This window comes from Malus sylvestris, chromosome 1 (genome assembly GCF_916048215.2).
Source record: "Malus sylvestris chromosome 1, drMalSylv7.2, whole genome shotgun sequence".
In the NCBI taxonomy this organism is placed as follows: domain Eukaryota; kingdom Viridiplantae; phylum Streptophyta; class Magnoliopsida; order Rosales; family Rosaceae; genus Malus; species Malus sylvestris.
The window spans coordinates 6,149,629-6,175,070 of NC_062260.1; the positions used below are offsets into that span (position 1 = coordinate 6,149,629).

The following is a 25,442-nucleotide window of genomic DNA, read 5'->3' on the forward strand; positions in this document are numbered from 1 at the left end:
GGATGGAGCTATTAAAAATGAAGTGTCAGATGAGTGAACTGTTGAGTGCAAAGTGGTTGCTGCCCCCTGACCATTCGCTGCCTAGTTAGTCTTCAAGCATTCGATCTTTTGAGCTATATGGCATTCTCAAACTGAAGAGCTTACCTAGATGGGTGTCGGGGAATTAGTTTACCCTCTCGCACTGGAGAGTAATTGGTTTACCCTTTCGCACTGGAAAGCAATTAGTTTTACCTCTCGCACTGGAGAGCATACCATTTTGGGTGTCAGGGAATTGGTTTACCCTATAACACTGGAAAGCAATTATTTTATCCTCTCGCCTTGGAGAGCAATTGGTTTACCCTCTCGCACTTGAGAGCAATTAGTTTAACCTCTTGCACTAGAGAGCATACCCTTTTAGGTGTCGGGGAGTTGGTTTACCCTCTTGCACTAGAAAGCAATTAGTTTACCTTCTCACATTGGAGAGCAATTGGTTTACCCTTACCCTTTTGCATTAGAGAGCAATTAGTTTACCCTCTCACACTAGAAAGCAATTGGTTTACCCTCTTGCACTGGAGAACATGGAAGTTGTGGTCATGAGTGCAGCTTAAGAAAGCTGAACTGCTGGATAACTGAAATAATCCTCAGCCTGCGAGGTTTTGTTTGGCGATCTGCTTGAGACTTCAAACTGCTTATGGAACCCTCGTAAGGGTGTAAGTGTAGTGAGTTGCTCCTAGAATTATTACCCCATCATCAGGTGTTTCGTTGTGTGCCATTTTGAGGCTTGGTTGGCGTGAGCCACAGGGCAAGATTGGCATAGTTATGAGCCATGGTGATAGATCAATGGTTGTTGGGAGCCGTGGAGCAGGTAGGCACGGCTGTGAAAGCAGGGCTTGGGCCAGGTTGGGTGCAGCAAGAAGAATTGGGCCACTAGGTCTGTGATGCTCGGCTACTGATGATGTACTATTTCAGTTTTGAATCGTCTAGAGTTGAGAACAAGGTCTGCCCCTAGTTCTTGGTACTTAGGCTGATGTGTCCTTCTGGTACCCGTCTGCCCCTAGCGTGCCATTAGGCTGAGCTGCTACGTTTGTCAAGATAGAAGTAGTCTTTGGATCCAGTAATCTATGTAGGGTAGTCCCATCTACTCGATCTTGTCATTGAAAGATGACTAGCTTATGTTGGTCATGTCTCATTGGAGCACCTTGTCAATAGCTTCGTTGTGCAGGAAATCGCACAATCACTTGGTCAGGAGCCTTTCTACTTCTTCCTAAATTTTCCTTTGTTGGGGTGGCGGAGCTCTCGGCTGTCCTCGATCATGACCTACTAGTTTAGGCTGCTCTTCCTTGCGGGCCTTACCATGAATGAACATTTTGCCTGGAAGGTTACTCATGTTGATTATCGGAGTGTGGCCCCAACCGTGAGTGTATGTTTATCCGTAGGCCTAACTGAGAATGCACGCTCCTCCACGCGATAAGACGGGAGAGTACGCTATCTCAAGGGCCTAGTCAGGAGTGTACTCCGTTAGAATGCTCTGTTCGTGATTGGTCAAGTAACTGCTTGCTGGGACGCTACTGGAGATGTTTTTCGTCTACCCTTATCCTACTTCGGGACACCTCGTCAAGGGCATGTTGCATCTTGGTGCGCTGCAATAGCTGATTCACTAAGGTCGTCCATTGTACGAGAGCGTTTGTCAACTCTATAACTTGTCGAGACAAGTGTTGTTCTCCATTTGGGTTAGAAAGATTGAACGGAATATGTCTCTTTGAGTAACGGAAGTGTAGTGGACTACGGGTGTGAGATTTGAGTTTGGAAATGTAAAATCCATGAAGAAATGGGGTGAAAATGCCCCCAGTTCAATGAATAGCCCAGAAATTTGACACCGGGATGGTTGAACTAATCTTAGACCGACCTGGGCTGCTTGGAAGGCCACGAGAGCAGGCTGGGCCACGGAAGTGGGCTGCTCGGCTTGTGGTGCATGTGGGTGCAAGGCTAGGGCTTGCGTTGCTAGGGCAGTGACTTGGGCTTGCTGGTGCAAAGTGACGTGGGCCTAAGCTGGTGGCTGCCTAGCTACCCCTGCTCACCATGGGCTCGCTACCATAGAGCTGGCCCACTCCCCACTGCCATGGTAATCCCTGTGGCTGCCATGGTGGTGGTGCTCCTTGGTGGCAAAGTTGCTCCTCTTACCATCGTGTTGAGCCTTGTGGATCGTCGTGGTGGGGCTACGTCTCATCCTCCATCATTAGATCTGGATCTTTGAACATAGGAAGTTTCGTTCATCGAGGTTCCCGAATCTCTTGCCATTGTATTTTTCTTTTACGTTTTACCAAAGAATTTATAGCAATAAAAATTCTAAGAATAAGAACGTACGAAAAATCTACAAATGAACAAGAAAATGAAAAACCTTAGATGCGAGAGTCTTTTATGAGTGTGTGACTCAACTCTCAATGAAAGCACCAATTTGTGGATGCAAAATTCTTCCTCCTTGGTCTTGGACAAAATTGCACCTACAAAACAAATAACACCTTAGGTCAAGCCCAAGAGCCTCACACACCCACGATGAATGGGGGGGTTTTGGCCAAAGAAAATTCGATGCCAAAGTTAGAATTTTGAGAGAAAAGTGTTTAGAGAATTTTGAGAATTTAGCAAGAGAATTGGAATTGAGTTTGGAGAGAATGAGGTAGTATTTATAAGGGTATGGCCAGCCCTTTTAAAAGGAGGAAGACCGGCCACTTGGTTGGTATTTTGGGTGAGGTTCATGATTTGTAACTAATTAGGAATAATTGAATAATAAATCAATTAATTAGCTAATTAATAGAATAATTTCCTAATTGATTAGCTAATTAATATAATAAAAGAGGAATGGTTTGGGAGTTACCTTGTGGAGAGGATTTGATGAGGATGGATGAAATAGGTTTCAAATTATTACCTATTTTGGGCACTTTTGACTTGGTTGAGGGATGATTGGCCATTGCTCGGGCATAGGAATCTTGGTGTGCCTTGAGGGTAATTTTGTCTTTTTAACTTACCCCGAGAATCCACGTGTCGCCTCCATATTTTTTTCGATTATTTTTTGCTCCACAAATGCCCCCACACATGTTGGGCTGCTTGCAGGAAAGGGCAGTACGTGTAGAGATCTCCAGCTTTGATGCAAATTCTTAGGTAGACTTGGAATTAGATTCTTCTAGGAAAGGGAAATAAATCGCCTCTAAAAATTAATTAGTATGAATTATCTAAGAGAAGAAGAGTTGATTAAACTAGCCTGAAGAAAACAAGATGGGATAAGCTTAATAAATACATAAATATATAAGTAGAACTTTAGTGGCAATGATGTGTCTAAAGCTGGAATAATGGTGGTGACTGGTCATGGTTGGCCCTAGGCCTGGCAATTCCGGACCCCTACTTGGCACGTCCGCTAGGACTTCGAATTGAGCTGTGCTGGTCGACACCTAAAAGGTGACGAAGGTAGCACAACTCAATTTGGGGTCCTAGTGGACGTTCCAGGTCAGGGTGCGTCACCGACACGACACGACACAACATGAAATTAACATGTGTTCGGGTTGATACGATAACAATCCGATTCATTATCGGGTAACCCGATAAGCACCTGTTAAGATAACGGGTTGGTTCGGATATACACATGGGTAACACAATACACGATAAGTGATCACTCATATATTTCATGCATTTATACCATTCATTTCTAAAGTCTTTGGATGTTTTTGTGTTAAAATTGTGGCATTTTACCTTACCTTGTGTTAATGTACAGTTAATTTTGTTGTAGGATTAATTTCAAACAAAATGGGCAGAAAAGAATAGAGAAAAGACAGAGTGCAACACGGCATTAAACAAAGGAAGGAAGTGGACTATCAAGAAATTGAATAATAAAAGAGGAAAGGGAGAGACTTGCGGACTGTGTGGAGAAAGAAGAATAAGAAAATAAATAAAAGGGGAGACATGGAATGATGGAGGAATAAAAGAAACATAAAGAAAGGAATGGTGGAGGAAAGAAAAACAGAAAATGATAAAAGGAAAGAGGCATGGCAGACAAGAAAAAGAAAAAAGAAGGAATAAAAAAATGAAAGAAGAATAAGATGAGGCCAGGAGGCGCGGCAGATGGGAGAAAAGGAGAATAGAAAAATAAGGGGAGACCGACTAGCAGGAGTCGGGGCGGAGACCAAGAGAAACGAAACGGACAGAAAATAAAAAAAAAGAGTCAGAGAGTGACAGCAGCAAGGACTGGGGCGGGGGGAGGACAGACTGACGCAGGAGAAAAGAAGAAAACTGAAGGCGCGGAAGGCAGAGACAGGGGGAGCACAGAGAGACAGAGAAGGAGCTTCACTCCATTTTTCTTGGTTAAATCTTTCCAAACTTATATTTTATTTCTGTTTTAATAATGTGTAACTAATTTTATTTTGGCTAGAGGTTAATTCAAAGCCATGAATATATTTGTAATATGAATTGATTACCTTCAGTTGTGATTTCTGAGTTGTGATTTAATTTGCTTAACTGCTTGATTGATAGCTTATTTTTGTATGTCGATTAAGAATGCATACTTGGTTTACATGCATGAATTTGACGCTAGAATATAAGGGAGTTTCACCTAATCGTTATGAACTTATATTCACAAGTAGTGAAGGTTGCTAGTCACAATCACGTTAAGTAAATTCTTGGCATAAGTTTCATGCAAATCATAGTAACGAATGCCTCGTCAATGCTTATAGTTTTCACAAAGTTTAATGATCTTTGATTGTATCTCTATTGTGCTTTTCACGTAGGGGACTTTTGAAGAATGTTTTGAATTGTTGTATGCGTTTTTCCGTCCAATTCAATAACTTAAGGAAAACTTGAAGATTAAAAAAGTGCTGTTCATGGTTAATCTGAAGTATTGAGAGTTACAATTTATTGAAAGAACAACTGAAAATCAATTTAGGTTGCATATGTGTCATGTGTGGAGAAGAACCCTCTAGCTAATCTGTCACCTATCATTTCACCTTAATTTCATGCTTTTGTCAATTTTGTAATTTATTTAAGTTTAATTTACTTCTCGTTAAAACCAAACCCCCCCCCCCCAATTATTAAATTATATTATTTAGTTAGTTTTCATTGTTGTTAGTCTTTTAATTCAATTTCCGTCCATTTCAATTCCTAGTGTCTAATTTGATTGTTTTCATTATTTTGAGTCATTCTAAGTGTGTTTCGAGTTATTAGAGTTTTTAGCCTAGTTTTGTGTCCTTGAGTCTTGTTTAATATTTTTAAATTAATTTAGAATAGATTAGCAATCCCTCCTAATCCCCGGCCTAGAACGATACCCTACTTACATCTATACTACAATCGTCAAAAGAGGGTTTAATTTGTGTGTTTAGTTATTTTACGCATCAAATTTTGGCGCCGTTGCCGGGGATTAGCAACTTTGCTAATCCCTTTATTTTTGTTTTTGTTTATGTTTATTTTGGTGTTTGTGTATTTTACTTTTGATATTTGATTTATTTTTCTTTCTTTGATTTTAGGTACAAATGGAGCAAGACATGGCACTTGCGACCATTCAAGCTCAATTGGCACAGCTCACTGCTCAATTGACTCATAATGCCGAACGGACCACAATGCCAAGTGTCCCTACACTTGATGTGCCCTATGGGCAAGGATATCAAAGTCCTCAATTTTCTGCAAATGAAGATGTTTGGGGATATCAAGGCCATAACCAATCAAGGGGCAACATGTTTTCCAACGCTTACAATTCAGATTGGAGAGGTAATTCAGATTATATGTGGGATGAACCTCAACAATTTCAACAAGGTGGATATTGGCAGCAAGACGAGTTCTATTCAAGACCTATGCAGCCACCACAACATCCCCCACAACAATTCCAATCAAATCAAAGTATGCCCGTGAATTATAATGAAATTCTTGAAGGACTAATTTCTTTGATGCAGGGTTCACAAAAAGAAGAACAATTGCCGCCATCAGAAGAGTTCTATCAGTAGCCATATGAACCGTCACAGCCACCACAACAATCAACCCAAATCAATTCAGGTACGTCCTTGGATAATGATACACTTAATAAGTTACTCACCTCTTTGAATCAGGGAGTAGAAAATCAAAACCAGGAGATGCAAGACCGAGTCAAAAGAGTGGACGAATTGGATATGCAAGTTGGGCAGATTGTGGAATTCATGGCACAGATTCGAGATCAAAGTGAACTTTCCAACTCAAACATTGCAAATTCAAAGGCAAAAAGTGAAATCGATGAAGCCATCACTTTGGAAGGTGACATGAAGGATGAAGCTGTCCCAGAACCATCCAAACACAGCCCGAACATGGATGAATTGCTGCTGCAAGTAGAAGAGGTGGAGGACGACCTGGGCAGTTTAGAAGAATTCTTGCTGCAAGCTCCTCAAATCCCTATGTCATCCAACTCAGGTGAGGAAGTTCTAAATTCACTTCATTCTAACATTATTCCACCGAATGTCTTTTGTCCTTGCAGGTTTTTGATTCCAAATATCAAAGAGAGTGAAAAAGATATTGTGGAAGCTCTTCCAAAGGTGCAAAGTGATATCCCAATTCTTGGTGCACCAAAACAAGTTCCCGATGGTATTGAAACGTTCAAAGAACCTTGCACACCAAAAAAAGGGATTCAAGAAAATGAAGTGGTTGAAGCATATCAAGAATACATCCAAGAGGCTGTGCATGAGACAATCAAGCCCAAAGCAGTTGAGTTTGATGACACGGGACAAGCCACAACCATCATAGTAAACCTGGCCAAGTTCAAAGTCCCGGAAATGTTCAAAAATGTGGTGTTTGTCATTGAGTTTGTGTCGGAAAAAGAAAGTAAACCATCTTCTCCAATTTTAATTTTAATTTATACGAACATGTTTCTGATTTTGATGATTCAGGCACCCACTCTTAAATTTAAACCATTGCCGAATCATTTCAAGTATCACCTCCCATTAAAAGATAAATTCCATGCTTTGGAGCCGAGGGGAGTTTAAAGGAAAGATTCGTTCGACTGCGGACGTTAAAGCAAGCGCTTCTTGGGAGGCAACCCAATCATTCAACTTACACCCTTATCTTTACTGCTTTCATTTTGTTTTGTTTAGTTAGTTGTGTTATTTGGTTGATTTCTGTGAGTTTGTGTTATTTAGTTTAAGTGTGGGGGAAGGTTAAACAAAGTCTTTTTACATTATTTTACATTGATTTAAAAAAAAAAAAAAAAAAAAAAAAAAAAAAAAAAACATAAAAGTAAAAATATTTTACAATGATGTGTAAACTAATAGCATTCATTGGTCAGGTGGTGCTTCAGTAGTTGGCGGAGCTTCAGCAGTCGGCGGGGCCACGGAAGGAGGAGGTATCGGAGGTTGATCAGTTGGAGCTTCACTACGCGGTGCCGCCCCAGAAGACGAAGGCAGATGCGGTTGGAACAAACCCACAAACCTCCGGTGATCAAGTAAAATATGACCATCATTTTCCTGCAGCTGGTCAATTTTCCTCTTCATGTTTGTGGCATAATTGTGTGCAAGCTTGTGCAATTGTTTATTTTCATGCTTGAGTCCTCTAATCTCCTTTTTGAGACTCTGTATTTCAGCCACCAACGATTCAACGTGACGGGTTCGAGCAAATAGGCGTTGGGCCATGTTGGACACAGAACCCGCACACTGCACGCTAAGAGCCAGAGACTCGTTAACCGCCAATTCATCAGACCGTCTAGCGAGCAGTCTGTTATCTCTGCGGGTGACAAGGTTCCGGGCCACCACCGCAGCGGTCAAGTCATTTTTCATCACCGAATCCCCAACGGTAAGAGGACCAGTAGAGGATATGAAAGATGGGCGCCATATGTTGTCTGGTGAAGGCGGAGCTGCCTCTTCACCAATGTTCAAGTCAAAACAACGATCGGAAGGGCCAGACATTTTTCAGAATGGTAAAGAAAAAAGAGATCGGACAGATTAAGAATTTGGAAGTGCAAGAAGGGAGTGTTTACAGGAGGGAGCTCAAGTGTGTTGTGGAACAAAATTAACGCCTCTATAAAAAGAAGAAATCAAAGAGGCGCTCCTCAGAAATCGAAGAAGCGTCCTCTCGCAAATCGAAGAGTCGGGGCTCCTTTCTCAAAAGTCGGATTCTTTTCTCAAAAGAGGCGTTTCATTTCTTAAAAGTTGGGCTTACTCAGAAACCACGAGCCGAACCCCGGATTTCAAAAGATCAATTTGTCCAGACGTGTCGTCACTCGTCACATGCAACTGGCAGCTTTGCGGAAATTACGGGCAGCTTTGTCCAAAGCGCGTAATTTGTACTATTCATCCATCCACCGGCTGCCGACAATGAGTGAGGGAATAGTTCCGGTTGTGAAGAAAAGTCCTATAAGTATCTACCTTCGCCTTCCACAGCAAAGGCACACCCTCTCAGCACTTCTTCCTCTCTGAAATGGCTTTCCAACAAACCCTCTCAAGTCACTCTGTATTTTTCATCCCCTGGGATACCCCTGCAAACAACCCATCTAGAGCACAAGTATTTCATATCATAAAGGTTGAGAGCACGAGTATCTCATATCATGCTTTCTCCCTGTCCTTTCTCCAGCCAGCACCTGCTCTCGAGTACTCATCATCTTATGCTTCTGCTTCGTCTTTCACGTCTAAGGGAAGTGAAGATGATACCTCGAAGCATGTGGAGACAACGTGCTGATTCATCCTCAACTAAGGACAAGGAGAAAGAGAGCAAGAGGTGGGCACTTGGAAAGATTGAAGAAAGAAACAGACCAACACCTTTACCTCGTGCCTGCCCGTCGTGCAGAAGAAACAAGCAGAGAATAATGCAGCTTGCACAATCATCCCAGTGGAAGGAGTCTGAGATGAAGAACTAGAGAAGCTGCCACATCTGCTTGGAGAACAAATAAGGAATTGCAACATTGCTAAAGAGCAAAGCCTCGCCGTACAATATCATCAAATCATCACTTGCAAGTAAAAAGCTAAGTGTCACCCCGTTCAAGAGGAAAGCTGTGGAAAGTCGACAAGCACGACCAATGATCACTTATTAGTTCTATTCATTGTCTTTTATAGTGATTTTCAATTTTTCGTTTGCAATTTTTTTTACATTTTCTTGCGTTACTTAACTGAATTATTTCTTTTCTTTGCAGGAATTTTTGGTTATTTCCACCCTTGAAGTTGATTGCAGAATTTTAGCTTGGGGGGTCATCGATTGGTTTTGCTGCAAACTAGGGAAGTTTTCAGTCCAATTGCTTTATTTTGTTTCTTATTATTTATTTATTTTATTTTTATTTGCATTATAGTGTTTTCTGACATTGGGGACAATGTCCAGTTTAAGTTTGGGGGTAAAGAGTATAAAAATGACCAAATTGAAATTTTTTTTGTGCCTTCAACTACGAACGAGTTTCATTTGTTTCCATGTTGTTGCTTTTTGTTTTCTTAATTAGTTTTGTTTTCTTTTAAAAAAAAAAATTTAAAAAAATCGGAAAATTTAAAAATCCAAAAATATTGTCTTGTTTCCCTTATTGTTTTGAATTAGATTTTTGTTAGTTTCCCGACCCAATGATATAATTGGATCAAATTTGAACCATGATCATCAAGAACTTAGTTAACATGTGTTTTGTGAAATTCCTAATTCTCTTGTTAGTTTTGTACATGTTTGACCATCTTTGAAAAACCAAATGCACATAGCCTTGTTAATGTGAAACTAAAGTATGACTTAAAGCTTCATATGTGAATTTAGTGACCATATACATCCTATATGAGTTTTTGAGCCGATTGAAAGTGTGTGCATTTTTCATACACTCCTAATCTTTCATGTGTGATGAACTTATGTGAGATACATCTCTAGAACTTGCGTAACGATCTTTCGAAATGTTTGTCATTGATTGCATGAACTTGGAAATGATAGAGGCATTAGGTTTACCACTATGGCCCAAATAACCATGTTTCCCAAATAAAAATGATATCATTAGATTGCCAATTTGAGCCGTGTATGTTGAGCCTTTTATTTCTTATCACCAGATATGTCTACCCTTATACCTGAAACATTTTTTCCTTACCCTTTCCAAGCGAGCAATGCGAGATTGTCTTATGAGAAACGTTTGTGAAGTACTTTGAAGGTGTTTGGTAAAAGAATAAGTGTGGGGGTATTTCATGTTTGTATTAAAAAAAGAAAACAAAAAAAAAAAAGAGAAAAGAGAAGAAAAGAAAAAGAAAAAGAAAGATTGTATACAAATGAAATAAAAAGTTTTTAAAGTTTCAGTTTAAGGGTGTGGTTGGAGGTGCTAGAAGAATTGCTGGAGAGCTTAAGTTCTTATAAATCTAAAGAAAAGAATTGCTTGCAATGTAGCTTGGAACTTATGTTTTCCTATTCTTTCATTTCAATAACCCTCTCCCTAAACCTCATTACATCCAATAAAAGTCCTCTTGATTTAAGTTTTGCAATTATGATTGTAGAGATGAGATCTTTATGCAAGCTTATGGTAGAAATTTCACATTTGATTCTTTGAGCGAAACATATTTAAACTAAACACATGTGTGATTGAGTGTATATCCCGTGAGAAGGTTGCTAGTTTGCATATGATGATTTTAAAAATATAAAAATTTTGAAATTGCATTAGCATGGCTATCTCACACACTACACTTCAAGGATGATTCAAAGATTACTGCTAATATTTGAATAAGGAAGATGAACTTGGATTAGTTCCTTGATGCTAGCTATGGTTCTTGATGATTTGTTTTCTTGAATGAAATTCTATGAGGGTCACATAGAGGGAAGCTAATGTTTTTCATGTTATTACTTTTTCATCTTTTCTTTGTTTTGCTAGAGGACTAGCAAAAATGTAAGTTTGGGGGTATTTGATCACTCATATATTTCATGCATTTATACCATTCATTTCTAAAGTCTTTGGATGTTTTTGTGTTAAAATTGTGGCATTTTACCTTACCTTGTGTTAATGTACAGTTAATTTTGTTGTAGGATTAATTTCAAACAAAATGGGCAAAAAAGAATAGAAATAAGACAGAGTGCAACACGGCATTAAACGAAGGAAGGAAGTGGACTATCAAGAAATTGAATAATAAAAGAGGAAAGGGAGAGACTTGCGGACTGTGTGGAGAAAGAAGAATAAGAAAATAAATAAAAGGGGAGACATGGAATGATGGAGGAATAAAAGAAACATAAAGAAAGGAATGGTGGAGGAAAGAAAAACAGAAAATGATAAAAGGAAAGAGGCATGGCAGACAAGAAAAAGAAAAAAGAAGGAATAAAAAAATGAAAGAAGAATAAGATGAGGCCAGGAGGCGTAGCAGATGGGAGAAAAGGAGAATAGAAAAATAAGGGGAGACCGACTAGCAGGAGTCGGGGCGGAGACCAAGAGAAACGAAACGGACAGAAAATAAAAAAAAAGAGTCAGAGAGTGACAGCAGCAAGGACTGGGGCGGGGGGAGGACAGACTGACGCAGGAGAAAAGAAGAAAACTGAAGGCGCGGAAGGCAGAGACAGGGGGAGCACAGAGAGACAGAGAAGGAGCTTCACTCCATTTTTCTTGGTTAAATCTTTCCAAACTTATATTTTATTTCTGTTTTAATTATGTGTAACTAATTTTATTTTGGCTAGAGGTTAATTCAAAGCCATGAATATATTTGTAATATGAATTGATTACCTTCAGTTGTGATTTCTGAGTTGTGATTTAATTTGCTTAACTGCTTGATTGATAGCTTATTTTTGTATGTCGATTAAGAATGCATACTTGGTTTACATGCATGAATTTGACGCTAGAATATAAGGGAGTTTCACCTAATCGTTATGAACTTATATTCACAAGTAGTGAAGGTTGCTAGTCACAATCACGTTAAGTAAATTCTTGGCATAAGTTTCATGCAAATCATAGTAACGAATGCCTCGTCAATGCTTATAGTTTTCACAAAGTTTAATGATCTTTGATTGTATCTCTATTGTGCTTTTCACGTAGGGGACTTTTGAAGAATGTTTTGAATTGTTGTATGCGTTTTTCCGTCCAATTCAATAACTTAAGGAAAACTTGAAGATTAAAAAAATGCTGTTCACGGTTAATCTGAAGTATTGAGAGTTACAATTTATTGAAAGAACAACTGAAAATCAATTTAGGTTGCATATGTGTCATGTGTGGAGAAGAACCCTCTAGCTAATCTGTCACCTATCCTTTCACCTTAATTTCATGCTTTTGTCAATTCTGTAATTTATTTAAGTTTAATTTACTTCTCGTTAAAACCAAACCCCCCCATTATTAAATTATATTATTTAGTTAGTTTTCATTGTTGTTAGTCTTTTAATTCAATTTCCGTCCATTTCAATTCCTAGTGTCTAATTTGATTGTTTTCATTATTTTGAGTCATTCTAAGTGTGTTTCGAGTTATTAGAGTTTTTAGCCTAGTTTTGTGTCCTTGAGTCTTGTTTAATATTTTTAAATTAATTTAGAATAGATTAGCAATCCCTCCTAATCCCCGGCCTAGAACGATACCCTACTTACATCTATACTACAATTGTCAAAAGAGGGTTTAATTTGTGTGTTTAGTTATTTTACGCATCAATAAGCAAAATATTAATTTTATAGTTTTATAACCCTAAAAAAATACTATAATAATTATATACAATTTTATACCCCTAAAAACTATAAGAATTATATATATATATATATATGTATATATATTAAATTAAATATTAAAAATTGGTGACGATTGGATCGGCTTAAATATACATACCATTCAATTTCTTAAGTGTTATACATACAAAATAAATAAATTTAAATCTACTTAATATATATATATATATATATATATATATATCATTGAACTTCATGGGATACGAATTCTACAAAACTAATTTTAACAATCTAACTGTCAAACATGTTTGTATATGCTTCGAGATCGCATCAGCAAAAAATTGTAAAAACCAAACATTCATAGATCAAGTAACGGGACAAAACTTTTCAACGGTTATCAACGAAAAATCACAGTTTAACGGTTATTTCAACTCCGATTTTGATGATTTTTTCCAGCTACACTCCTTGACCCAATACGAATACAATGAATGAACTCGATCTTCAATTTAAAATATTTACACTAGTGAATACCACAAAATCTTATGTTATACTTAATGAAAGTATGAATAAACTCTTAAGTGTTAGTGAATCTATTGTTTTGATGGGATAAACATTCTACGAAATTAGTTCCAACGATCCAACCGTCAAACATGTTTGTATATACTTCGAGATCGCATACACCAAAAATTGCAAAAAACAAACATTTAAAGATCAAGTAACGGGACAAGTTTTCAACGGTTATCAACGAAAAATCATGATTTAACGGTTATTTTAACTCCGATTTTGACACCTTGACCCTATATGAATACAATGAATGAACTCGATCTTCAATTTCAAATATTTACACTAGTGACCACAAAATCTTATGTTATACTTAATGATAAGTATAAATGAACTCGATCTTCAATTTCAAATATTTACGGTTATCAACGATCCAACTGTCAAACAAGTTTGTATATACTTCGAGATCGTATATGCCAAAAATTGCAAAAAACAAACATCCAGAGGTCAAGTAACGAGACAAAACTTTTCGACGGTTATCAACAAAAAATCACGGTTTAACGGTTATTTTAGCTCTGATTTTTTTATGATTTTTTTACAGCTACACTCCTAGACCTTATATGAATACAATGAATTAATTCGATCTTCAATTTAAAATATTTACATTAGTGGATACCACAAAATCTTATGTTATACTTAAAGTATAAACAAACTCGAAATGTTAGTGAATATATCGTTTTGATGGGATACGCAATCTGCGAAACTAATTTCAACAATCAAATTGTCAAACTTGTTTGTATATGCTTCAAGATCTCATACGTCAAAAATCGCAAAAAACAAACATTCAAAGATCAAGTAACTGGACAAAACTTTTAGACGGTTATCAACGAAAAATCACAATTTAACGGTTATTTTAACTCCGATTTTGATGATTTTTTACAACTACACTCCTTGACCATATAAGAATACAATGAATAATTTGATCTTCAATTTAAAATATTTACACTAGTGGATATCACAAAATCTTATGTCATGATGATCGATGAAAATTGGGGATTTTGTAAAAGGAATAACATGCAAGCTTTGAGTTCCATTGGCAAGGTTTAAAGTTTTGAGAAAGGCTTCACAACCTTGAAACAAAAACTCTTTCATTTTGCATATCCTTGCACATTTAATATTTTGTAATAGACTAGTAACGTATGGATGTTTGTTGTTTATTAGGCTCTTATTTTTTAATGTAGTACTTAAACGACAAATGTGTTTTAATGTTTTGAAGTAATATTTATGTGGCAATGTGTGGTATGTGCAAATTTAAGAAAAAAAAAATATTTTTCTTAACGGGCCATAACGGGTCGGGTCACTTTCCCGTTGGGTAAAGTGACTCGACCTGTTAAGGACCCGTTAAGATAATGGGTGTGACACGACACGACCTGTTAAGATAACATGTGTTACACGAACACGATAGACACGACCCGTTTGCCAGGCGTAGTTGGCCCATTCCATTCCTTAGTGATTTTCCATTTCATATTTCAACTTCTCTCTGTACACATTTGAATAAACAAAATGTTTTTTTAATTAAAATGGTCTATATAGATATAACATTTTACTTTGATATCTGGCAATGAAAATCAATAAAAGAGGTCCTTAAATTTATCCATCGTAAATCATTTTGATTCTTATGCTAAAAATCTGTCAATATCCTAATAGAGGAATTAATTTTGACAAAAATAACCTCGAAAAGGTAGTTATGTGATCATGCACGTCACAATTTATCAAAAATATTGACAAATTACGAAATTCCTTAAATGATTTACGATTGATAATCTCATAAACTACTTATATCGATTTTTATGGTCTTATTCTTAAGTGCAATCTAAAGGGAAGACACTAAGAATGGCTAGTGTTGGCGTCACCAATTTTAGGTTCAAATATATATTTATATGTCATGTCATGACAATCTGACAATCGAACTTTTCATATTGCAATGGCTAATTGGGTTTTATTAGCATGTTACAAACCCATCAATTAAAAATAGCTTTGCTTCAAATTTATCATCTTTACTAGCACTTTTTTTAATATTTATTTAAAATAACCTTGATTTAAGGAAATCCACTAGTTCCCAAAAGACTTGAGGGCATCTCAAGAGAATCATGAAGGCCCCTTAACTCCCTTTTTTTTATTTTTTTTACTTTTTTATACCAATGATAAATTCATCACCAACAAAAATAAATACAACAGAGGCCCATCAACACAGAGAAAAAGGCCACACAACAACAATACCAAAAAGGGAGTCTTAATGAAAAGGGATTTTCATTATTCATTCTTAATCAAAATGACATTTTGTGTATGACAAATCCATAATAGGTCAAACTCTTTTCTTTATTTACTCTTATGCCATTATAGTGGGATCCACAATGATGTTGACATTTTTGTCTGGAAATACATTATTTTAAATGATGCTATTCAAATTATGCTAATTTGTTGTCAGCTCTTCATGCTTCCATCATGTTTTCGATGTTATGCATCTCTTCTTCTGTCAAATTGTTCCAGTACTGTTCATCGCCTTCTGCTAGCTCTGCATCTCTTTCTCTATCTTCTTTTACCTTGTAATACATATCTACTGTTTCCATGCTTCCATTTTGAGGCTTCTAGAATGGCTGATGATTGATTCTTGTCTTACTGTAAATATACATTTTTTCTTCTTCTGCTACTAGTAACATATCATACCTAAAATCTTCAAACTCATCTAAGGCTAGCATTTAGATCCCTTGAAATCTTAGAATATTTTTGTATGAAGGAGTCCACCTATGTGGGGAGATAGAAGATAGTCTAAAGGGCTCTTCATTAATTATGACTATGTGCCTAGCTTTCTCCTTATGCATATGTGCATACCAATCAGGGGGATTACTGATAAAAACTTATGCAAATTTCTTTTCACTGTTCTGGATAATCTTCTGCTACTTTTATAAGTTTTTCAGGAAATGAGTCTAGTTGGGAAATATGGTTAATAAAGATTTTATCAAGATAACCAAACTCTAATAGTAAGGCCGAGGTAACTTCTACTACATTTTGCTTTTTATGATGCTCATAACTAAAATGTCATGGTTTAAAATCTCTCATGTTAATCCTGGCTACAACTATGATAACCTCTGGTTTACAAATGCAACTCTTTGTACTATCACAAAGACATGGTTGATACATCTTTGTAATAATATCCATCCCTGGTTTTGGATCAAAGATGGATTGATACAAAACACATTGCATATCTGGTGGCATTATTCTTAATTTTGCTATTGAAATTTCTTCTAATAGGATATCATCTATTATTAAGTCTAAAGATATATTACTAAGAAAACTTTCATATCTTTTTTGTTTTTCTTTGTCACTCAGATGCAGATGCTGATGCTACTCATTATTTTGATGTTTCTCCATTTCAATGTCTTCTTCTAAGAGCTTAATCTTAATCTCTTATATAGGCTCATTAGTCTCTTGTTCTATGGGTTCAATAACATCTTTTTCTTTATTCTTATGCTGATCAGTTTCCAAACCTATTTTCAATTCTCTTTTCAAGGTGTGCCTTTTGCTGCAATCTAAGAGATTGGAGTTCTTGGTTCATTTTGGTAAATTTACTAAGTAATAACTTGAAGGTTGTGCTCAAGAGAATGAATATGATGTTGGCTTTGATGGAAATTAAAATTAAAACTATCAAACTCTTGTTCTAAGGCTCTAATCAGTATTTCATGACCTAACCTCATGCTTGATTGTTTGATTTGGATATTCCAAAAATTTTCTAAGAGAACTTGTTGTCTATTAGTGAGTCTTGGTACTCGTAGCCTATACCTCAGAGTTGGATTTCTGATTCCTTCAACAAGAGTGCCATTAAAGTTGAAAGTGGGTACTGGTGGTGATGTTGGTCTACTTATGCTATTTTGGAATCTATTGAATGATGGAGGTCCATGGTGCATCATTATTCTATTGAAAGGTGTTCTTCTACCTTGTGGTCTTGTGCTATTTGAGGATGATGATCCACGATATTCCGTTCATGTTCAACGAATTAACTTGATAAGATATCAACTAATATATTGTCACTACCTTTTATATGTTCAAAAATTGGTTTAAAATCATTTCCTGTGATTGAATCAATAAAATTAACCCATCTTCGAGTTGCTTGTTTATTAGCATGTATCTTGTTATAATAAGAAACTATATTTTGACAATCTATTCTAATTGTAAATACTTCATTATGTAAAAATAAAGAGAATGCTTCAAGTGGGTTAATTATTCCTAAAATTTCTAAATCTATTAATGGTAATCTTGACTGTACATCACTAAATTTTCCTGATGAATATCTACAAACTTGTTCGTTAGACTTTGGTGACTCCTTATGCTTTTTCTGATATAGTATACCTACTCATCCTAATAATGAAGCACTTGTTTCAACTATTTTGTAACTATCATCTAATGGTAATGTTAATGGCTTAAGTTGAGTAATTTCTTCCTTTATATTTTGAACTAATTTAATATCTTCACTATCAAAATATTTTTGTCATGTTTTGCTAGTTTTACTATGTAATACCGCTATTTTTCTTCCTAAATCAGGGATAAAATTTCTTGCATAATTTAACAATCTTAAAAATGATTGTAATTTTTTTTTATCTTCTAACTTATCTGGAAATACTAATACTTTTTTAGCTATATGATCTTGTAATTGTATTGTACCTGACTTGATATACATTCCTAAAAATTCTATATCTTATTTTTCTAATGCTATTTTATTTTTGCTAATCACAATTCCATTATTAATAAATTCTTGTAAAACTATCTCTAAGTGCTTCCTATGTTCATTTCTATTTTTACTATGTACTAAAATATCATCTACATAAACACTACAAAAATTATCATATTTCTTAAAAATTTGATCCATCTTTCTTTGAAAGATCGATGGAACATTTTTAAGTCCAAATGGCATAACAAGCCATTCAAAATGTTTTCTTGGACAAGTAAAAGTTGTCCACTCAATTGATTCTTCTGCTAATCATATTTGCCAAAATCCTGATTTACAATCATATTTACTAAAATATTTACTCTCTTGAATTTTATTTATAAGTTCATCCTTATTTGGCAACTTATAACTATCTTCATATGTATTATCATTTAATCTCTTGTAATTATAAACTATTATAGCCTTACCTCTCTTTAGCTCTGAATGTTTTCTCACAACAATGCTGCTGATCTATGTCTAAACTTGGAGGGTCTAATTACATTTAAATTTAAAAACTCTTTTATTTGCTGCTCAAACTCTTATTTATCTCATAAACTATAAGGTATATCAGTTGTTTTAATGGTTAAATCTGGGTTAATTATATCTAATTTTGCTAGTATTTTATTTTTACTCCAATGTAATTGTGGGTCTTCTCCTATAATTCTAGTTTGTTATGCTAATTGTAATAATTCTTCTAAACTCTTTGGTCTATCTAACTGTAATATTTCTATATGGGTTCCTTTTTCTAAAATCGGATACTCATATTCAAATATTTCTTCATCAAACTCTTCTATATTATTATGCTCATCATTTTCGTTTGAGTTTTCTAAATAATAATTATTTTGGCAACTATACTCTTCTATACATATATTTTTGTATGCTTCTACAATATTACTTTGGTCAGTTATTGTGATACCTCTTTTGCAAAATGTTATGTTAGTATTCATAAATAAAAAACCTTGTAAACTTTTCAAAAAGTTTAAACCTAAAATGAATGGGTATGATCCTACCAGTGAAACAAATATTAATGGTAAATTAAATTGTTGTTTTTATACTTTTATAGACTCATTATTAATACAATGTGTTAAATAGACTGATCTCTCATCAAACTGTGTTATTCTCACTAGTTTTGCTAATTTTTGTCTATATTTTTCTGGTACTAACTCTTCTCTCATGACACTCTTGGTGCTTCCTGTATCTATCATAGTTGTTGTTTGTATTTTGTGTTCTTTTGCTATTTCTATTTCACAATTTATGGTAATTAAAGAACTATTTTTTGGAATTTCTGAACTATAAACAATATTTCCTAATATTTCAGTACTTTCTTGTGATTTTACTGAATTAATTTCTAATAACCTATTACTATAACACTTTTCACACAATATTGAATATGTATTATAGTATTTATTTGCAACTAACTTGCTACACTTATGACTTTTTTCTGGCCAACCTAAATTTTTATATTTATACTCTTCTTCATGTTGTTCTTCTATGAATGCACACATATACTCTTTTAAATCACTATTTGAACTTCTTGAATCTTCTGATTCTGAATCTATCATATTTATACTTTATATACTATAAATACTCTCTTTATCACTTAAATCATCTAAACTGTATATTGACTGAATATCTTCATTTTCTTCTAACTTAAACAACTCCATCAAATGTATTTTTCTCTCGGCTGTTTTCCTAATTTTGGAAATTTTGGTCTAATGGGTCCAATCTCTCCACATAAATAACATTTACAACTACCCTTATCTTTTGGTGCTTTATATTTTCTAATCTAAGGTCTACCACTTATTTTCCTAAATTATTTTGGAATATATTTTCTCTTTCTATGTTCTTAAAGGTCTTATGTTGTTTGTAGGGTTTATATGACTTATATTTCTTTTTGTATATTTTCTTATGCTTATTCTTCTTATGACAACAATACCGTTGTGGTAAATCTATATTTTTACAGCTCATATAAAATTGCTTCCTAATTTGGCTCTTAGCTTTTATTTGACTACACTATTGTTTAAGTATATCATATACATGTTGAATTTTAGGTCCTATTGCAATATCATTTTTCTTTAGATGCTTTTGCCATTCATTCCAAATCTTTTCTCCTATTGGTCCTTTTATTTTTGTCATATAAGTATCTAATAAATTAATATACCTAATTCTACCTGTTCTTTCTAAATATTTAAAAAAGTCTGTTGTATACTCAGCTATATATTGTACATCAAAAATTTGTAATTGTTCTAAATTTCTAATTGCTCTTATTTGTTCTTGTTTGCTTCTTCCATCTAGCCTATTATGATCTAAAAATTCTTGTTTAATCAAAGTAACAAAACCATCAATATTAAAATGTGTTTTAGCTACCTGATGCTGTTCTAAATTTTGAACTTTCCATGACTGGAAATAGTAAAAAACTAAACCATCTAAAGTATGCTCAAAATAATCTAACATATTTTGTGAATTACTAAAATCTAACATTAGTGCTGCATGTACGCAACCTTTTTCCCATCTCTCAATTGTTCTCTCTCAATCTTGTGGATCTACTTTATCTAAGTTTAATATATTACTTGCTATATTAATTTGTTCTAACCCTCTCAAATATGGAATCCTATTTTTTCTAGGTGGTTTCATTATACTTTCTTCTATGTAATCTACTCCTGCTTGTTCATTTGTTGGTCTAAAAAATTGTTGATCAGTTTGATAGAAATGTGTCCAAAAACCAATCATATAATGATACTTTACAGATAGTTCACATGTTAAACTAATCTAGTTTAATATAAATGACAAAGATTATTGTTTTAAGCCATCTCATATAAATGTTATATGCTTAAACGATAAGTCCAAGGAATATGTAATTGGAAGAATGTGATCTAAAGAAGTTAGATTCATGAGACCATTCTCTTTTGTATATATATCCTAAACGTTCCTGATCATAGCATTGCTAATTGGGCATTGACAGTCCATTAAGATCAGTATGTGCTATGTCTTCTCTTAGAGAGAGTGACTGGTCTCAAGTAATTGGTGTGATTGACACCAAGACAAGTATGTAGGTGTTCAAAAGAGAATGAGTCCACTAAACATGATCAACAAAGAGTTATCATACTCATGTCACATGAGAACTCATGGTTGGGATAATGCAAAGTAGTCCTTTGACCTGAGGCATCATAGTTGTCTTGTGGTTAGGTCCTTGATCTTTGACTATGTCAAAGTCATTCCGTCAGAGGGTGTCCACGACATAGTTGGGGTTAAGCCACTTAGCCATCGAGGCAAGTGAATGCGCAACAAGGGATCTCTAACCTTCAAACCGTTTGAGGGAGAATACTCTATGATATGATTAAGAATCTCTGGCCAGAGTATGAATGAGATTTAGGAAGTCGTTCCAAATCACATTCAAGGTAATCATATAAGTAAATGAATTACATTGGATAGTAGAGATGAATAAACTATCAAACCAAACAATGTGGTCAAGAGTATTGTATTAGAGAAAGACCTTATTGCATTGTAATCCTAAACTGAATAGGTTCTCCACCTCTTTTGATTAGCTTGGATAGCCATGATATACTGCTAGGTGTCACTCATGGTTTGTGGAAGCTCTAAAGGTGTATAATCACTAAAGGGAGAATTGAAAGTAAGTTTCAATTCACAATCAATTTAAAGAGTTTTAATCGTACACTGCGTCGCTAAAAGGAACCTAATGGATCGTACACCGTGTAAGGTAGAGATTGAAGAAATAACGAAGATGAGTAAGGATAATTAAATGGTTTAATTATTTATGGTAAGGTTAATTAATACGTTAATTAATCAAACCAATAAGCTCGTTAAAGACCTCGGGTTAGTTTTGGGTCACAAGGCCCAATGGGATTTGAATGCCAAGCCCATTAACTCAAGTTGTATGACAACTTGAATACACAAAGGGCTTGAAAGCCCAATAAACCCTTAAGGCAGGCCACATTAGAGGATGAAGGGTTTCGGTTCTTTTGTCTCTTAATTGAAGGGACTATATAAAGGACTTTATAACATTTTCATCATTAGGGTTTCTTTTGGAGAAAAGATGAGAGCACAAAGCTCTATTTTCTCTCTAAGAGGCCGGCCACCCTAGAGGAACAAAGCAAGCAATCTTCCTTCCTCTAGGTCACTCATCTCTTCATCAATGCTCTCCTTGGTGTGGAGACTTAGAGGTTCTCTATTTTGGGAACTTGGAGAATCCATTCTACCATCCTCATCCAAGAAATCCATGGAACTAAGAAGTAAGGAATGAAGGCCCTATCTCTTGGGTGATTAGCCTTTGCTTATGCAAAGAGGAATCAACAAAGGTATAATATTTCTCAACTAACTTTGTTCTTGAGTTGAGTCTTGGTTCACCACACTCACTAGGCCTTGAATTTCATGGGTAAAGTTTTGTTTTTTAGTGCATACAAGCATGATTTCGCCTTTTAATTGTAATAGCATGCATAGATGTTGCCCAAATGAACTAGTTTTCACAAATATTTCCTTTAAGTGGTATCAGAGCCTAGGTCTAGTGGTTGGTGAATCCTTTTGGGTTTTGTAGTTCATAGTCCTTGATTTGAATGTTGTAATGGTTACAAGCTTTATTCTTGCTTCTTTGAATGTAAATTTTGTTAGAAAATTTGCCATCTCAAATGTTGTACATGTAGTTCATATGAGCATGATTTTGGAGCTAAAATTTGGTGCCATGTTTATGGGGATATTCGGCCAAATCCAAATGGTGGATTTTTGGGTTCATGTTTGTCTTGTTAAAAGTGTTTTAAAGTGACTTTTGGAACCCCTAAGTACCCTAGGATGTTAACCCCCTTTTGAGTAGTGAAAATTTGAGTTTTATTGAGTGAAAACATTTGTGGAGCTCTTATGGGTTTTCATGGATGTTCTTCAATGTTTTTGCTTTGTTCATACCAAGAACAAAAAGTTTGGTGTTTTGATTCAAAGTTTTAGGTTATATACATAAAGTCTTGTTTTATGATGGATGGTGTGACTTTTCAATCAACAAGACAATTTTGAAATAGTGATTGAAAGTTGAAAATGTGTTTGAATTTTTGTACATGATTGCTACTTCTCTTACACACCCATACCTATTTTTTCAACACCATACCCATCACCTTTTCAACCTACTTGACTTTTAAGACTTTGCTTTTCATCAAAAACCATACAACCACTTACAACTCACAATAACCGTCCAACCCTATAAGATGGGTACTTTTGGGGCTTTTGTGTAATTACATAAAGTTTTGATACTTTTGTGTATTTGCACTTTGACCTAAAAGTTTACGTTTTTACGTAAAGGCCTAAAATCACTAAAGGACAAATTGTTTTGCTCCTTTAATGAAGTTTTTGCATTTGTTGAAATTTTTGGGTTCTAATTGTAATTACATGAAGTAGTGGACTTTTGTGTTTTTACAAAGTGACCTCAAAAGTTTGTGCTTTGCAATATAGCCCAACAGTTGAGGGTATTGCATTTTGGCCCAAATTAGTTGAGAACAAAATAGTTTTTCATCTTTATATGAGAATTGGATTGTCATTTTATTTAGCTCGATCTAAATCAATTCTATGGATACAAAAAACCAAATGACAATGTTGCATTCCAGTTTAATTAGTTAAAGCGTTAATTAATTAAAGAAAGAGCGATTATGAACCTAAGCCTACGATAATTGAGCTATGCGAAAGGCCGTCTCCCAAATTGTTTGAACCATGGGAATGTGTAGATTAGATTTTGGTTGTAATTTGGTATGATCAAATGTTGTAAAAGAGCATAAGCTCTTATTTACTTTAAAGTAATTTGTTTTGATCAAATGTTATAAAAGAGCATAAGCTCTTCTTTACTTTGAAGTACTCATTTCTTGTTTTATTTGATATGCATGAAATTGGAGTAGTAGGGTCCAACGCCCAATAAGAAAACACGCCTTAATGTGATTAAACGCATAACTAAAATCAATGGCTCATAGTCATCCTAAGGCCCTAAGCCAACTAAATAGTCCATCAATGAATGCAAAGCTTATGTTGGTAGTACCATATATTCTTGCTTTAAAAACCGTTTTACAAGTATAGTGGGAGTATTATATACTACTAAATCAATCATATGGACCAATAGTTATAATAGGACCAAATTGTTTTAATGTGATTAAAATGCATGCTAATATGTGATGAGACCTAAAAACCCTCAACCAAACCTTTATTAAGTTGACAAGCATGAGAGGGCTTTGAACACTCTTTCGTGGCCTTCCACCGTGGCAGGCTCCAATCGTTTGTGACTCGTACACCGACTTCATCATGGGGGAGTACAAAGTGCGTGCTTTCACTCAGGAGGCGTCCTATATGCATACATGATGTTGTGAAGGTAGGCAATGAGAATGATCAACATCATATCGTTCTGAGGTTGTTCTTGAACCCCTACCCAAACTTGCATGGTGGGAATGAATTAACTAAGTGCAATGGAGCCAACATCATATCATCGTGAGGCATCATTCTCTAGAGGCCAAATAAGATGGTACTTACATGAGATGTAAATGAGTAAGCATACTCTCTCATTATTATTGTTGCTAGCCAACATCATATCATTGTGAGGTGGGCTTGGTAAAAGTGAGCATCCCATACCCTACTAAGAGTTTCCTCCAAAACTCTTGAATTCCGATGAGGGATATGGAATTTGCCAAAAATAGTGGGTGGTGCTATTTGATTTAAAGACCCAGATCAAATGGCTTAAAATCAATCAATTTATATTTGTTATGTATTTATTTATAGATATATTTGCAAACGTTATCCAAAACTTGACAAAGAAAAGCCGAATGCTTTAGTTTCCGGACTTGGTGCCACAATCCCATAGATTGTCTTGAATGGATTGTATATGTACCTAAGTAGTCTCATCCTCACAATCTTCCTATTGATAATGTATCATTGGAAGAACATGTTAGATAAGTCTATCATAAAGAGGACAACACTTTTAGTGTCATAGTTCTTCACTTACAAATCGTTGTATGAAGAAAGAAAAGTTGTTTTGCTTTGAACAACCCTTAGTTAACGCAAACACTAGTGCTTGTTTCTTTGTTAAATGAAAAAGGAACTTGAGAAGTAAACACAAGGGCATGGACACTTTAAGTGCCACGATTCTTCACTTACAAATTGTTGTACGAAGAAATGAGAGTTGCCTTGACTCTTGAAAGTTTGTAATTATGTTTAGAACATAATGGTTGATTGACAAAAATAGTCCATCAACATGGACTTATGATGATTTGAATCATTGAGTGTTGAAGTGTTAAACCACTTCAAGAGACGGAAACTAGGCAAGGACTTCACTTTTGTGTCCCTATCCAAATGGTTCACTAAGTTTATTGTAAACTATATGGTGAACAATAACCACACTCTCTCAAATCGTTTGATGTGTATAACACAAGTGAAATAAGTTTCAAGAGAGATAGTGGGAGTTTAGGGACCATGACTATTGTAGTCAATGGAGAAGTCAAATGAAGAAGGTGAATAACTCCAAGGGAACAAACTTTCTTAATGAAAGGATGGACATTGGAAGGGGTATTTGCAAGAAATGTCTTGCAAGTGTCAAGAACACGCCTTTCGAAGGTGTTGTAAAATGTTCTTGAATAGTTCAAAATAGTTGGTTCTTCTACTTGAATGTTTGAT

At 35.3% G+C, this 25,442-nt stretch overlaps 1 protein-coding gene and 1 long non-coding RNA gene across 2 annotated transcripts; both read left to right on the forward strand.

Annotated features, from left to right (window-relative positions):
* Positions 1 to 3,663: 3,663 nt before the first annotated feature.
* LOC126633275 (uncharacterized) lies at positions 3,664 to 11,673 on the forward strand. Its single transcript, XR_007627015.1, has 2 exons — positions 3,664 to 4,137; positions 11,311 to 11,673. It is a non-coding gene; the product is annotated as an uncharacterized LOC126633275 (long non-coding RNA).
* LOC126633042 (uncharacterized) lies at positions 5,355 to 11,673 on the forward strand. The gene is made up of 2 exons (XM_050303619.1): positions 5,355 to 6,801; positions 7,262 to 11,673. Exons 1-2 carry the CDS (start codon positions 6,084 to 6,086, stop codon positions 7,330 to 7,332), a joined length of 789 nt encoding a protein of 262 aa, XP_050159576.1. The 5' UTR covers positions 5,355 to 6,083; the 3' UTR covers positions 7,333 to 11,673.
* Positions 11,674 to 25,442: the final 13,769 nt, after the last annotated feature.

Excerpts from the sequence above, each read along its gene's own strand:
- LOC126633042 (XM_050303619.1), top strand. The coding sequence starts at position 6,084 with ATGCAAGACCGAGTCAAAAGAGTGGACGAATTGGATATGCAAGTTGGG. Across the intron at positions 6,802-7,261 it reads GTTTGTGTCGGAAAAAGAAA|GTGGTGCTTCAGTAGTTGGC; the intron begins GTAAACCATCTT and ends TTCATTGGTCAG.